This window comes from Tasmannia lanceolata, unplaced genomic scaffold, assembly GCF_043159265.1.
Source record: "Tasmannia lanceolata isolate RefF3 unplaced genomic scaffold, GAP_Taslan_0.1 ptg000008l, whole genome shotgun sequence".
NCBI lineage: Eukaryota > Viridiplantae > Streptophyta > Magnoliopsida > Canellales > Winteraceae > Tasmannia > Tasmannia lanceolata.
The window spans coordinates 22,634,378-22,650,322 of NW_027518685.1; the positions used below are offsets into that span (position 1 = coordinate 22,634,378).

Sequence of the window (15,945 nt, forward strand, 5' to 3'; positions counted from 1 at the left end):
TGGCCATTGCAACCAAGGTTTTAAATTTCGGTTGCGGTGAAACGTTTCGGTTTCGGGCCAAAATTTCGGCCAAAATCATGTAAAAATATGATTATGATTTCATTTTTTTTATTTCGACCGAAATGTCTAAAATTTCGCTGATTTTAGTGGAAATTTTGGCTCTTTCAGTGAATATTTCATAAATTTCGGTGGGAATTATAACATTTCGGTGGACATTTTTAAAATTTCGGGGATCTATTTAAATTTTTGGTGGAAATTTTGTAAAAAAGACTAATTCAACCGAAATTCCCGTGACATTTCGGCGAAATTTCGGAATTTCAATGGAATTTCGCTGAAATCTTGTAAAGAAACGACTTCATGTAAATTTCGTTTCGGTCGCTGCCAAAACCGAAATATTTCGGCCGAAACGAAATATTTCGGCCGAAACGAAACTTTTCGGAACCATGATTGCAACTCACAAAGTGAAATTAAAAAAAAAAAAAAAAAAAAACCTTATCCACCAACCAAGGTTTTAATTTTCAACCGAAATCCAAAATTTCAATCCGAAATTTCGAGTTTCCTTCAAGACCAAAACCGAAATTGGATAAAGTCGAAACATTACAAAATTTCGGTCTCAATCGAAATTTCAGGCCAAAATTTAAGGAATATATCCAAAAAATCTGGCATTTATTCATTATTTAATAATATCCCAAAAATTTCAGGGATTTCGGCAAAATTCTTTACGAGCTAAAATATTACTTAATTTGATTTCGATAGATTTCGTCTGAAATTTCATCGGTTTACTGAGGACCGAAACGCGTTCCGAAACCGAAATTTAAAACCTTGCCACCAACTACAACTCCGATGCAAGATAAAGTTTTTGTCAGAACGGTTGTATTTGTAAGTTCCAATCAGAACAAGAAAAGAAAGAGAAGCTAAGAAGATTAAATAGCATTTTTCTGAATACATCTCTAAGGAGAAAAACATGTAGTTTAGCAACCAGAATTCAATATGAAAAAACTGTGTACCCAAAAAAGTCTAGAATTTCAGTCCATTAAAGAAGCAATATGAGCTCATAAAATTCGTTATAAACAGCACACAACAGTTGAGTTTGCACATCACAAGAACACCAATAAACTATAGAATTTTGGTTACAGTAAAGAAGCAGTATGGCATCATAAAATCCGTTATAAGCAGCACACAATAGTTAAGTTTGCACATCACAAGAACAACAATAAACTACATAATTAATAGAAGCTAAAGTTATTCACAGTTTGTTTGATCAAAACCAAAAATATCATTCAAAATAATAGTGAGCCTGAGGATAAATTAGCTGTATAGATTAGCTCAATTTTTATTTTAAAAATAATAAAATTACCAGATTTAATTGATCTGATAAATTTCTGGAACTTGGTTTGTGGATCTTCTCCATAGGACATCTCATCACGGGTTTCATGACTTGTAACCTAAATAAGAAAATAAGGTAAACGTCAGAAGATCATCAAATCAACCAAATCAGAAACAGTGGTCATACAGGTGGAAGATCAGAAATAGCATCACGAAGATGCAGCGCTTCTTCCAGTTCTCGCCGTTGGTTTTCATCATAAGCAACTGTATTACGCTGCACCGTGAAAATCAGATAACTCAGCAATAAAAGACTAGATCAATAAAAAGTTGTCATTAAAGTTGGTCAAACAACAGCCATACCTCAAACTCAGTTGGAGCCCAACCCCTTAAAACTACATCATGCGTAGGGAGTGGATATTGGGGCAGTCTCTGCATAGGAAAAAAAAACAGCTATTAAACAGCTTCAAGTTAAATAATAACCTGACCAAAATTATGAATATAACTTACTTCATTAGGATGAGCACCCCATAAGAATACCCGCATCCGGAATTGTGGAAGGCCGTAACAACCAGCAGCCATAATTCCAAGCTTTGCTTGGTAATTCATGTTAACTAACCTACTCAATGCATATCGTCCAAGTGAACCCTTAGCAAATTTCAAAATGTCAACCACGTTTTCCATCAAAACATATTTAGGCTTCAGTAGCTCCACAATATCCATGAAAACAACTATTTGATGATTTCGTTCATCTTCTAATGGTGCATCAGCATTTCTAAAGCGATTAAAACCGCTAATACCCTGGCATGGAGGGCCCCCACAGATGACATCAGCATCATCCTGAAATTCAGTAACCCACTTAGAAATTGCGACAGCCTATTGATTTATTAGAAAATTTCAACAACCTATCAATTGATCTAAAGCCTACTAGGTATCATACAACAGGTGACATGTAACTAGTGACGGAGCCGACGGGGAGCAATTGCCACACACCCCCCCGACCCCCCCCCCCCCCCCCCGCCCCGGCGGCTGCCCGCGACAAAAAATATGGTAGGGATATAACTTGCTATAAAAAATCCCAATTTTACCCTTTGCCGCCCTCTATAATTTTTCATTCGTTCCGAAGAGGGACAATGCCTTCAATTGTGAATATGAATATTTCCAACACATACGGAAATTTAGGGATTTCAAAATCTCATCGCAATCTTATTTTTAGGGTATTTCCCAAAACTAATGCTATTTAAAACACTAATCACGATCTTATTTTTAGGGTACTTCCAAAACATGATATGCATTCTTTTTGTTTTTGTTTTTGAAACAAATCTCCCTCGAATGATGGTTTTTTCTCTGAGGAGTTCGGCCAAATAGTATGCTCTCTCTCTCTCTCTCTCTCTCTCTCTCTCTCTCTCTCTCTCTCTCTCTCTCTCTCTCTCTCTCTCTCTCTCTCTCTCTCTCTCTCTCTCTCTCTCTCTCTCTCTCTCTCTCTCTCTCTCTCATTTGCTTCATGAGATTGATGAAGTAGAAATGGGTCTCTAGTTAAAGAGGCACTTGGGAGTCTCTCTTGTAACAATAGTCAATAGATGCTAGACTATGATTTGGTCGACACTTTGAATTTATTGCCGACTCACGTGTCCAGCCGTGTCCGACATGACACGCGTGTCCACACGTGTCAACACTCCTTTGGAGACTTTTACTTGTATTGCTGGAAGTGGTAGACTTAATGTGGGTGTGTGGACATGTTTTTGTAGCGTGTCAAGTGTGACATTCTGTTTTTTTTATTGAATATTGTGTTTACCTCATTTAGACAACTCGTATCCATGGCGAAACTGGACACACGAATCCATATCCACAAATCATGATTACATATACTTTCTATTTTAGCCGTGTCCCCGTTTCTAAAGTTTGGGGGTTTGCCGTGTCCGTGGCGACACACGACACTCGTGTCCGTGTTTACAAATCATAGATGCTAGTATGTTGTTCTCTAGAGGGTTAAATTTCCTGATTCCATGTAAGATTGAGTTGCATTTGTGTGTTTTTCCCCTTTTCTACATCAATTTGTTGATTATTATTTGTTTCGGTAGTTCAGTTTGCTTTTCCTGATTCCATGTTGTTCTCTAGTATGTTGTTCTCTCTCTCTCTCTCTCTCTCTCTCTCTCTCTCTCTCTCTCTCTCTCTCTCTCTCTCAAGTTATTGATAGTTTTTGGCGTGTTGTGTTGTCATGTTTTTTCAAAAGATTTGTTTTTTATTGCTCTTGTTTTTTTCTGTTTACCGTGACATGGTGAAGTGGTTGAGACTTGTCAGCTTTTGTTTTGTTTTTTGTTTTCATCATGGATTCTTATTTGGTTGATGACACTGATTTTTTTGGGAGGTAGGGTTTAGCGTCGACCGGAAAAAACAGGTGCTAGTAATCAATATTTGTGGGGGTTTTTCAAGAGGGTGGTGTTGATTAGAAGAAATGGATGACCAACGTGGGGTTTTGGTCTACAATTTTCTTCTGGATTTCAAAGAAAGTACTAATCAGATTCCTCTTTCGCGAGCAACTATTTGCTCAAGATTTTGCTTATTGGAGATTCAAGTATTCCCAAATCATGTCTTCTGCGATTTGTTGTAAGTATGCTATTAAGTTGTCTTGCATATTTTTTTACTACACTACATGGGATTTAGGAATTCATGAGAAAATGGACCTTCCTTGCACTTCAACCGAAGACAATTGAGTAAAATTTGTACATGATTTTTTTTTTAATTAAAAATCATTTGATTTAAAAGTTGTCATATTTTGATTTTTTGACTTTATAATGACTTATTAGTAATTGATAATTTATTAGATATTATATAATAACCATTATCCCCCCCCCACCCCACACACACCGGCGCGCGCGAGCAAAGGCCTTTGCTCCGTCCCCGCACCAAGAACAAAGGAACATCGGCATTAAAACACATCAAAGAAAATCAAACTAAAAGAAAGCAAGGAAAATGACACTTACAGGAAGTGGCAATATCTTTGAATTGAACCCTTCTCTTACAAAATCTCGTATTCGGTCTTGGCAATTGCTGAGATATGTACAAAAGAAGATTAGTACCAAAGCAAGTGCTCCTCATTGGCTCATTATACCTAGAAGTAAGCATACCTCAACCCTTCCATCGGTTCCCAAGTATCTGCACTTGGACCATAACCTTTCCAGCGCACCTGAACAAGACGAATATGAGACATTAATCACATTCCAAATTTCTATCAAAATCACTACTTTAAAAGACACAACAGAAAGAATAAGAATCACTTGAAATGGAGGTGAACCTGAATGAAGCATCAAATAAGAGACTGTGAAAAGATTGTTGAGAATATGAAAAGTCGTAACCATTCAAATATATATATATATATATATATATATATATATATGAAAAGTCGTTATTCTCATACATTAGTGTTAGATATATGCAATAAGCCTGAACGCAATATAGTTATTGTAAGTGTCTTTATAATATAAATATCATAGTGAGCCTACGGTTATGATGCCCTAGGGACCGCGAACGAACGCCTCCGCCATCCACCATCGCCTCGCCTCCACCTACTCTCTCTCTCTCTCTCTCTCTCTCTCTCTCTCTCTCTCTCTCTGTGAGCAGTGTTCACTGCCGTGAATAGTACCACGAATAGTGCCATCCCCTCCAACCCCTCGCCTCCCACCCCACCCTCGCCTCCCTCAACCCTCATCCCTCTCCCCTCTCCTCGCCTCTAACCCTACCCCCATCCCTTTCTTTTCTCCCAACAAGCCCTTCCTACTTCTTCTTAACCCTAAACATCATTTTCTAAACCCTAATCATACCTTTTTTTTTACATCTCTCGCTTCCTATCTCTTGTTTTTCTTTCCGAAGGGCCGCCATTTCAGCATCCATAGCAGCACACTGGCCAGGGTGATCTAGTGCCTCTTGGACATTCATGGTCAAAGAGACAGAAGACAAGGAAGAGACAAAATTGCGAAAACAAGGGGTGGATGCTCATAAGAAACAACTAAAGAAATAGGATGAGAAGTTTGACGAGATCTCGTACGAGATGCAATAGATGAATCAACTGAACAGAACTAGAAACAACAGGCACCTGAGTGGCAGCAGCCGGGATCTATGTCTGGGAGGAAACCTGCTCAGGCTTGACATCAGATGCCTTCTCTTTCGCTCATCAATGGTAGACCTTACTAACAGGTGGTGGGTGACACGGTGCATCTATAGTAGGAGGACTAGGATGATCAATAGGATCGTGAAGAACATGGATAGGAAGAGGAAGCGGCGGCGCTGAAATGACAAAAGCATCCCCTGGAAAGGGAGGAAAGAACGGCTCCAACGCAAAGAAGGTGACATCGGCTGAAACAAACATGCGTATCAACAGTGGGCTATAGCAATGATAGCCTTTATGGGTATGAGAGTACCCTAGAAATACACATTTCTCTCCTTAGGATCCAATTTATCAGCACTTGGAGATAGATTATGGACAAAGCAGACACATTCGAACACTCGCGGATTCAGAGGAAAGGGCTCAACCGTAGGATGAAGAACGGACAAAGGGGTAGAGCCATCCAGAACCGAGGATGGAAAACGGTTAGTTAAGAAACAAGCAGTGAGTACGGCATTACTCCAATAAGACTTAGGAACTCGCATTTGAAAAATCATAGAGTGAGTGATATCGAGAAGGTAGCGCATCTTGCGCTCAGCCACATCATTTTGCTATGAAGTATGTGCGCAGGAAGACTGGTGCACAATACCACGAGAGGATAAGAAATCCTGAAACTCGGTATAGAAATATTCCCTAGCGTTGTCAGTGAGCAAACATTTAATGCTATAATTGTATTGGTTAGCAATCTCTGCATAAAAAGTCCGAAAAACATGAAAAACCTGAGAGCAATCCTTAAGCAAGTATATCCAAGTAACACAAGAATAATCATCCACAAACACAATAAAACTTATGTAACCAGAATGTGGCATAATCCGTGAAGGACCCCATACATCTGTATGTACTAAAGCAAAAGGACTCACAACACAACTAACGACTCTTGAGTGAAAAGACACATGACGGTGCTTCCCGAGTTCACAATACTCGCAATCAAAAGACTGAATAGTAAACGACACAACTGACGACTTGAGAAGCTTCTGCAGAGAAGGGTGGCCTAGGCGACATTGCCACAAGTAAGAATCAGCAGAGCTGTGTAGAAAATAACGAGGTGGGCTACTGTCTAAGCGATAGAGTCCATCATGCTCATGGCTGGAGCCAATCATCCTCCTAGTCGAGAGATGCTGAAAGACATAATAAGACAGATAGAATGAGACAGATCAATTTAAATATTTTGTAAGCTGACTAACAGAAATGAGATTAAAAGGGGATTTAGGCACACACACAAAACATAAGATATAGTCAGCCCGGAATGGGGCGAAAGAGTACCAGTACCTGAGATAGGGGTGGATGTCCCATCGGCGAGAGTGACAGAGGTTGAATCAGAGGGAGAAGGGCGAAAAGAGCTAAGAGAAGATGAATTACTGGTGAGATGGTTCGAAGCCCCAAAATCAATGATCCAGGAGCTAGAGCTACTAAGTAAGGATGCCAGAGAACTACCTGGCTGGGCAAAACCCGTAGTGGCTGGACGACTGCTCAAGCGAAGACTAGGGCTGTTCATTCGGTTTAAACCGAACCAAAATTGGAAAAAATAACCGAACCGAAATATTTCGGTTCATATAAAATGCTAACCGAAACAGATAACCAATGCAATGGTAACCTAAATGAACCGAAACCGAATAATAATTTCGGTTTTTCGGTTACTTCGGTTATAATCGAAATGCATTTTGCCATTTTTTTTAGGCATTTCGCCCAAGGAATGAACTCATTTTCTGAAGGAGGAGGAGATCCCGCTGGACAAGTGGAGGTGGAGGAGATCCCGCCGGAGAGGAGGAGGAGGAGATCCTGCCGGAGAAGTGGAGGTGGAGGAGATCCCGCCGGAGAAGGAGGAGATCGGAGATCAGAGATCCCGTGAGGAGAGTCGGAGTCGTCGGACGGAAGCCTTGTTTCTCTTCTCAGACTCTCAAGGGCGAAAATAAAATGTAGAAAAGTAGAAAACCCTTGACAGCAAAAGAGAAACGTGAAGAGTGAGAAAAAAATAGATATTTTTTAGGGGAGAGGGAGAAAAAACAAAAGAGAAACGTGTAGAGGTTTCTTTCACTTCATTACACTGACACTTTCTCTTCACTGCGGTGGGGCCCACAATCCATGCATCATTATGATATTTGTCTCTCTCTTACACAGTTTTTATGTATATATACCCATACAGAGCTCTCTCTCTCTCTCTCTCTCTCTCTCTCTCTCACACACACACACACACACAGTTTTTATGTATATATACCATACACAGTTTTGTGTGCTATACATAAAAACTATCGGTTTTTGGTTTAACCGAAATTTTTAAATAGGAAAACCGAAACCAAAACCGATAACCGAAATTCTGATTTTTTTAAAACCGAACCGCAATCCCTACTAACCGAACTGAAATAACCGACTGACTTCGATTCGGTCGGTTATTTCGGTTATAACCGATTTATGCACACCACTAGCGAAGACGCTGAAACTCATCATAATCAGCCCATGAAATGGTCAGTGTATCCGTAGCTGGTGCAGGAGCCGAGTCAGATGGAACCAAGGTTTCAGGTAGACCAACAATGACATGGGCCAAGCGTGGAGGTTGAAGCTTGGGATGGAGCTGAAAACAAATATCAACATGGTGGCCCTCTCTCTGACAATGGGTGCAAAAGGAGCTTCTTCGGCTGTCACCAAGGCGATCACCACCACGGCCTCCACAACAACGTCCACGACTAAAGGAGGCACCACGCGGATGGAACGAGAACCGCTATCATACGCTGCTAAAGTGGAGCCACCAATAGACACTGCTACCGTGGAGTCACCAAGAGAGCACTGTTGAACACTGGAATAGACCTCTGTGAGTGAAGGAATGGATCCAGATCAAATAATCTGCCGACGAAGATTTGTATACCCAGGACCCAAACTCTCAAGGTAATGAATAACACGCATCTGGTCCCGCTGACAAGCAGAAACAGTAAGGTCGGACGCGAGCGGCATATATACATCAAGCTGCTGGCATAGGGCCACAAACTGACTGTCGTGAGCAGCAGTGGACATATCGCCAAGGCGAAAACGCATCCACTCAGAGTACGTGGAGCAGATACGACTAATGTTGGACACACCAAAATAAAGCAGTGTAGTCTGATCCCAAACCTGTTTGGTTGTAGGAAGAACCATCTTGGGGCTAGCAATGTGATCGGCCATACTCTACAAAGTAGGGTACGGACCTGAGCATCCTCCTGTTCCCACCGATCATAGGTAGGGTTTGTAGTACGAGGATGATCATGAAGAAGAATATGGGCCTTGCCCCGAGCAACTACGTCTCGACTGCAGCTTTCCAAGTCACATAGACCGAAGAGGGTATCGCACGGAAGTCATGGGTCACGCCGGAGGATGGACTCCCAATAACGGGATCCATAAAGGCAAACAAAAGAGAAAAAGACAACCCTGACGTTGATTCGGTTCAGAAAACAAAGAAAGATGAAAAGGTGGGCAAACTAAATGAAGAAGAGTACGCTAAACGCCGATCCAACGAGAACATGCAACGGAATCAAGGCACAAGTAGACATCCATAGGAAATAACCACGGAGCCGCGAACGAAAGAGAAGGGTAATAGAAAAACAATCTAGGGCATTAGGTCGCTAGGGAGAATATACGAGGGATTTGGTTCCGCTTGCTTTTGGAGCTTAGGCTGTTGGTTGTCGCTGGCTATTTGCCATCAAACACTTGCCAAATGGAACCATTGAGCAACTTAAGGAGCGCTTGTTGTTAAGGGCTACACCTATACATATGGCCTTGACTACACATAGACCTTTTCACCAGTGGCCAAAATTCCATCTGTCAAAGTTTTTTTCTCCCTCACTGTCAATCGAGGCTGACCCCTGTATCAGCTGGATGTCAAAAATGCCTTTCTTCATGAGCAGTTGACTGAGGAGGTGTATATGGAGCAACCTCCTGGTTATGTTGCTCAGAGGGAGATGTCCTCCTCACTTTGAAGGCTCCATAAGTCCTTGTATGGACTAAAACAATCTCCAAGAGTATGGTTTGGCTGCTTTAGTGATGCGATCATGAGATTTGGTATGCGACAGTGTGTAGTGGATCACTCGGTGTTTAGTTGTTATTCTAATGCAGGGCATATTCTACTCACTGTTTATGTAGACGATATCATTATTACAGGGCTTGATACAGCTGGCATATAGAGGTTGCAAGTGGTCCTACAAAAAGAATTTGCTACAAAGGATCTTGGACACCTTCGATACTTTCTGGGGATTCAGGTTGCATACTCTAGTACTAGTTTATCTCTCTCACAGAGGAAATATGTTCTAGATTTATCATTTATTGGAGGAGACTGGATTCGTAGGGATGAAACCAGCGACTGTACCTATGGGCCCTAAGCCCCTAATACAAAACTTATGGCAGAAGAAGGAGATTTGATGGATGATCTTAGTCGGTATCGTCAACTAGTAGGGAAGCTTATCAACCTCATTGTTACTCGCCCAGACATTTCGTATGCAGTTGGTGTGGGTTTATGAGTACTCTACACACTTCTCACTGAGCTGCAGTAGTTCAGATCCTTCGTTATCTAAAACGGGCACCAGGGAAAGGTCTATGTTCAAGAAACATGGACATAGTCGAGTGGAAGGATTTTGTGATGCAGATTGGGTAGGATCTCCAGCAGATAGGAGATCCACCACAAGCTATTGTACCTTTGTTGGAGGCAACCTTGTATTGTGGAGAAGTAAAAAGCCACGATATAGTTTATAAGTCTAGTGCAGAGGCAGAGTATCGAGCTATGTCTCACACAAGTGGAGAACATCTCTGGCTACGATCTCTCCTATCTGAGATTTGGTTTCCATCATCATCTCCAGCACAGCTTTATTGTGATAATAAAGTTGCCATCTACATTGCTACCAATCCCGTGTTTCATGAGAGGGCCAAGCATATCGAGGTAGACTGTCATTTTATTCGCCACGGGATACAGAGAGGCGAAGTTCAGGTTGCTTTCACTCGATGTGTAGATCAGCTAGCGGATGTATTTACCAAGTCTTTAAGTAAAGATAAACTCAATGACATTTGTAACAAACTAGGAACGTATAATATCTACACTCCAGCTTGGTGGTGGTGGTGGTGGTGTGTGTGTGTGTGGGGTGGGGTTAGATATATGTAATAAACCTGAAGGCAATATAGTCATTGTACTTGTCTTTATAATATAAATATCGTAGTGAGGGGGAGCAAGTCTCCAACTCTTTCATTCTCATTCTCTGACTCTAACAATTACATTGTTCGTTATAGTGTGATTTAAGGAAAAGGCGATAAATATTGAGAGTAAATATTACGTTTCAACTCAAATTTTGATAAAATAGTATACCTTAAATTTAAGCCCATGCATGCCAGTTTCCATGGGATCACCATAACAAATCCCAACTAGTCTTGAAACTTCATATTCCCCTTGCGAAATCTTAGAATCATCTACTTTTGAGATCTTTGACGTAGATCTTTGTGCTTTTTCCACACTACCACCAACATACTTTTTACAAAGTCCGATCCATTCCTTCAATAATAAGAAGAAATCCCCTGCAGACTCATTTCGAACCTATTAAAGCAAGCACAGCAAAGTAAATACCCCCAAGTATATGTGTTATCATTAAGAAGTCAAAAACAATAAACATAACATTAAGTGATCCTTACTTGTGTCTCTGGATGATTTCGCATCAAACTTTCACAAGCTGATTGGTCAAAATCCACGGCCCATCTCTATCAAAAATAATCAGCAAGTTACATATAGAATGCACACGAAACAAATCCAGGTTTAAGGATAAAAATCAAATTTGGAGGAATGGGAAAATGAAAGATAATGATTGAAACGACTTACTGTTATAAGATTGGTGCCTGATAGTTTGGCCCCAAGGCATAATCCAGTTGACATTGCGCCACAACCGGAATAGAGATCTAACAAAGCTATCTCAGACTTTTCAGCTTTAGAGGTAGTAGATAGTTCTCTCAAATGAGGCTTAATTTCAACGCAGCTAGATGAGGATAAGTCACTGCTTTCGCTTGAACTATCTGAGGTAAATAGAGAGCTAGATGATTAACTGGAAAAAGTAATTTAATGACAGTATGAATTAACAATATTCAAAGTACAAGAGGAACCAACTAGATGTAATTGGGGTGTGTGTGTGTGTGTGTGTTTGTGTGTGTGTGTGTGTAACCAAATAGATTAGAAATATCAGTCCTAGAAGGATTAAGGATAGGTGTGTGCTAGTGGCACAATATAATATGATGGATGAAATGCAACAGCAAAAATTTCATAAACATGTTCATTCAAGCATGTGCAAACAAAAGATACCAACATGTCAAAACTCAGTTCGTAGCTTCATACATTTATTTTTTGCATACAAATACAATGTAAACAAGGTATTTCAAAAATATAATTTTTTTTATTGATAAGTTGGGGTTAGGCAAGCCAACCAGTTTGGGACAAAGGCTTAGTTGAGTTGGGTTGAAGTTGGGGTTAGGCAAGAACCCTACCAGAATTTACAAGAGAGAAACAAAATGAAATTACAATCGAATATAGGAAGACCCCAGAACAAGGTTAACTGGAACATGATTCCTTCAGGTACGCCGTACGGGAACGGGTATGGGGTACGATGGTAGCCCGGTACGAGGTACGATGTGGGTAGGCTAAGTCGGTTGGCTATTTTAGCTCGCGGGTCGATTTGGAGTGCAAATCTGGTATATAATTTCATATATTTTTACAAAAATATCATTCTATAGTCCATAATACATACATTTAATAAACAAAACCAAAAACATCGTGTATGCCACTCATATATATTCAAAATGAAAATTCCAGTTCCAATCCAATTCATAATATATAAAATTTGAAGATCTCCAAATATCACTAAATTAAGTACCAACATATATTGCATTCTCGATCTTAAATGAAAGCAAACAGAAAATAACTAACGGGTTCTGAAATAAGAACCTAAAAATATGAACAAACTAATAAACTATTGTGATACTCTCTTTTCCTAGTCCACCAAAGTGTTCCTCTCTCTTATGAATCTCTCCCTTTCGCGCAGGTCGCCCAGATGCCATTTTTTGTGATCCGAGTCGTAAATGACCCACGTTTCGGGTCGGCGACCCCGGATCGCGGGTGGGAGGGTGATCCCGGTTACTTTGCCCCAGAGACTCTTTAATAATGCAATTCATCAGGGATTGAGGGAGAAAGTCGGGACGGAAGTCTTCACCCTTACTCGGACAGTTGTGCTTTGAGAGTAAATCAGCCACGGAGTTTGCCTCTCTCCAAATGTGAGAGATATGCCATGAATTGAAGAGTAATAGGGTTTTCATGATTGCTGAGTAGGAAGGTTCTTCCAAGGACACTTGTAGGTGACATTGATGATCTTGACAACCATAAGAGAATATGATTCCACCCAGATATTTTGAATTGTTTTTTTGGCAAGTTGGATACCTTTGAGGATTGCTTTGAGTTTGAGGCCATGTATTTCTTCTGGATTGGTCTTGATTGAGAAACATTCGTGAATGACACTGTTTTCATCCCGCAAAACGCCTATGATTGCTGCTAGCTCACCATCAAGGGAGGCATCGGTATTTATTTTGATGGTTCTAGGCGGAGGTTTCACCCAAGTGCAAGCTTTTTGGTCCTTTGGAGTGGGAACCAGCTGGATAATGAGGTTCGATGCAACCTGGGTGTTCCTAGGATTTGGTTCATCATTGAGGGATAGATAGCAAAGGCGGATTTTTACCATTTGGAGGATGCTTTCAAGAGCCACTCAAAAATATAATTTACATAGGCCATCAAGAGATTTTTTTACATGGTACCATAGCATTGCGATCTCAAAGATCAAGATTCATGGGCCTTCATCACGATCTAGGTATTTCTCGTCTCTTCCATTCTTCTAATCTTCGTATTTCCCCTTCCTAGCATTCCTATCCTTTCTTTCTTCATTTAAAATCGTAGGGTTTTTATTCACATCCACGAATACTAGGATCTCTCCTTTTTCCTCGCCTAAAACTCCATGTGTTTCTTACTTGATTGCAAACTTAGCACCCTAAGTGAGTTACAAGTTAGCAACTCACTTCAGTATCTCTTTTAAAACATAAGGGACCACCTATTCTCACTTAAGTGGGTGCATTTTAGCACGGAACTTAAAATAGGTACATGTAACCACCACCCTTGTCTTTCCAAAAAAGAACTATGAGTTTTCTCTCCAAACCCTAAAAAATCTCAAACCCCAATCCTAATCTTCTGATCAAATCACTCAAACCAACCTTGTGCACCCCTTTTCTTTGGATTTCCCATGCTTCCCTCTTTATTCTATTTTTTATTTCCCTCTTTATTCTATTTTTTTTTTCAATGGATGAACGCATGCTTCCCTCTTTATATTGACACCATTTTTCACACTTTTCCTCCACCGTTTCTCCCAGGCCCAGGCATATTTTCAACCTTTTCTTAGAACCATTTTTCATACTTTTCCTCCACCATTTCTCCCAGCCATATTTTCAACCTTTCTTAGATTTCGCATTTCTTCTGCAAACCTCTGCATCATGAATGATCTTCATTCTCATGCCACAAAACTATTTGTCCTCCTATCCCGTGTCTTCTCAATTACTTAGGTTTTGGTGATAATCTGTGGAGGGTATTATAATAACAGGGATAGAAAGATTTGAAATGCAGAGCCTTAAGCATGTCTTTCAAGGTACCTACGATATGAAGGACCTAGGTGTCTACAATACTTACTTGGAGTAGAGATGGAAAGATATAATGAAGGGATGTGTCTGTCCCAAAACAAGTATGTCGCACACCCTTTTCTTAATAGGTTTAAGCTGATGAATTGCAAACTATTCAATGTACATGTGGCATATAGCAAGAAATTAGTGAAAAAGTAGCAGAAGATCCGGATCCTCGTACTTATAGACGTATTGTAGGAGCACTCCAGTACATAACTCTTCCAGACATGAAATAACTTAAGTGGAGAATCAAGTATGTCAATATCTTCAGAGTCCTCTAGAGAAAAACCATCAAGTAGCCAAGAGGAATCTGAGGTACATAAGAGGCAGCTTAGATCACGGGCTACTCCATAGGGAAAACTAGGATAAGACAGTCAAAGTATGGATATTCATATGGAAACTGGGCAGGAGATCTAGATACATAGAGGTCAGTGTCATGATATTGTATTCAACTCAATGGCTGCCTAATCTCATGGAGTATCAAAAGGCTAAGGAAAGTTTCCAGATCGAGTGCAGCTGCAGAAGACATGTCCATGGCTTCTAACATAGCAGAGCATACATGGCTGAGACATCTCCTATAGAAGTTAAATTTGAGATCAAGGACACATGTTTTTTACCATGGTTTGAAATTTCGGTTTCAGCATAAATTTCGGACCTAGCCGAAACCAAAGTGTCAGCCGAAATCCCGAAATTTCAGCCGAAATTCAGTAAAGACACTCGAAATGTCGATTTTTTGGGCCAAAATTTCGGCTGAAATTTGGGAAAGGAATAAAAAATTAATATTTTTTTCCAAATTTCGACCCACATTTGGTACGTTTCGCCAATTTCGGTTTCGGTCTTGACCTAAATTTTGGATTTCGGACGAAATTTAAAACCATGTTCTTTACTACGATAATAAGAGTGTCATCAAGCCATCTCAAAACTGTCTTCCATGCTCTGACAAAGCACATTGAGATTATCATTGCATAGGTGAGAAGTTGGAAGATGATGAGTTTGTCCTAGCTATGTCTCCAATGTGTCACGACACTTGTGTTGCCTATCACGGGAAGCCAAACAGTTTCGATGTGACACTTGGGGACCGGAAATGTTGTATACAACCGCCTTGTGTTGAAATTTCCCTTTGGGTCCATTCCAATCACAGTAAAATGGCCAGAAAAAAAAAATTCTAAGTAAATCTTTACATGCTAAACTTTTCGTTTTCCATTGTGTAAAAGTCAAACTTCCTTCAGCCGTTTATTTTTAATCATTAAATCGGTGAGCTAGAATCATCTTTTCTAGAAGATTTTTGGGCCACGGCGTATCCACGTTGGGGACTACTTAATGAACAGTTTAGATCGTGCATACATATTATGCATTGCATGGACCAGGCTTATCTCCTCCAAATGACAATGACATCAATGGGAACAACTGTCAAGTCGTATTCGTGTTTGCTTAAATAGAAAATGTTGTCAAGTAACCATCGTCAATCTCATAATGTTATGCAGCATCAAAGATAATCAAATTGCTTGAGGGAAGCACTTCAGAGGAGCAGCAAATGAGCCCACCAAGGTATCGTCAAAGAAAATTAGTCATTGTTTCATAGAGGCTTTACTCAGTTCATTAAATTACAGGTCGTCTAAGGCTTTCCTTGCAATGACCCATTCTGAAGGTCAGTGCTGCAACATCCACCTAAAACCTCATCAAACTCACTGAACAAAGAAGCGAATTGCAACAAACAAGACCTGACCCAATGAGCTGAACAAAACGCAGTTCTAGAA

General features: G+C 40.3%; 1 protein-coding gene across 2 annotated transcripts in view; it reads right to left on the reverse strand.

The window, feature by feature from the left end:
• The window catches only part of LOC143884836 (DNA (cytosine-5)-methyltransferase CMT3-like), a 68,016-nt gene that overhangs the window by 23,476 nt on the left and 28,595 nt on the right, over nt 1–15,945 (reverse strand). For both annotated transcript variants that reach the window (XM_077388648.1, XM_077388649.1), the window contains exons 7-15: nt 11,307–11,497; nt 11,123–11,188; nt 10,803–11,027; nt 4,452–4,510; nt 4,308–4,374; nt 1,834–2,163; nt 1,687–1,755; nt 1,514–1,600; nt 1,358–1,445 (exon numbers count right to left, since the gene is read on the reverse strand). In XM_077388648.1, coding sequence (XP_077244763.1) covers nt 1,358–1,445; nt 1,514–1,600; nt 1,687–1,755; nt 1,834–2,163; nt 4,308–4,374; nt 4,452–4,510; nt 10,803–11,027; nt 11,123–11,188; nt 11,307–11,497 — 1,182 coding nt within the window. The remainder of the gene's footprint in view (nt 1–1,357; nt 1,446–1,513; nt 1,601–1,686; nt 1,756–1,833; nt 2,164–4,307; nt 4,375–4,451; nt 4,511–10,802; nt 11,028–11,122; nt 11,189–11,306; nt 11,498–15,945) is intronic.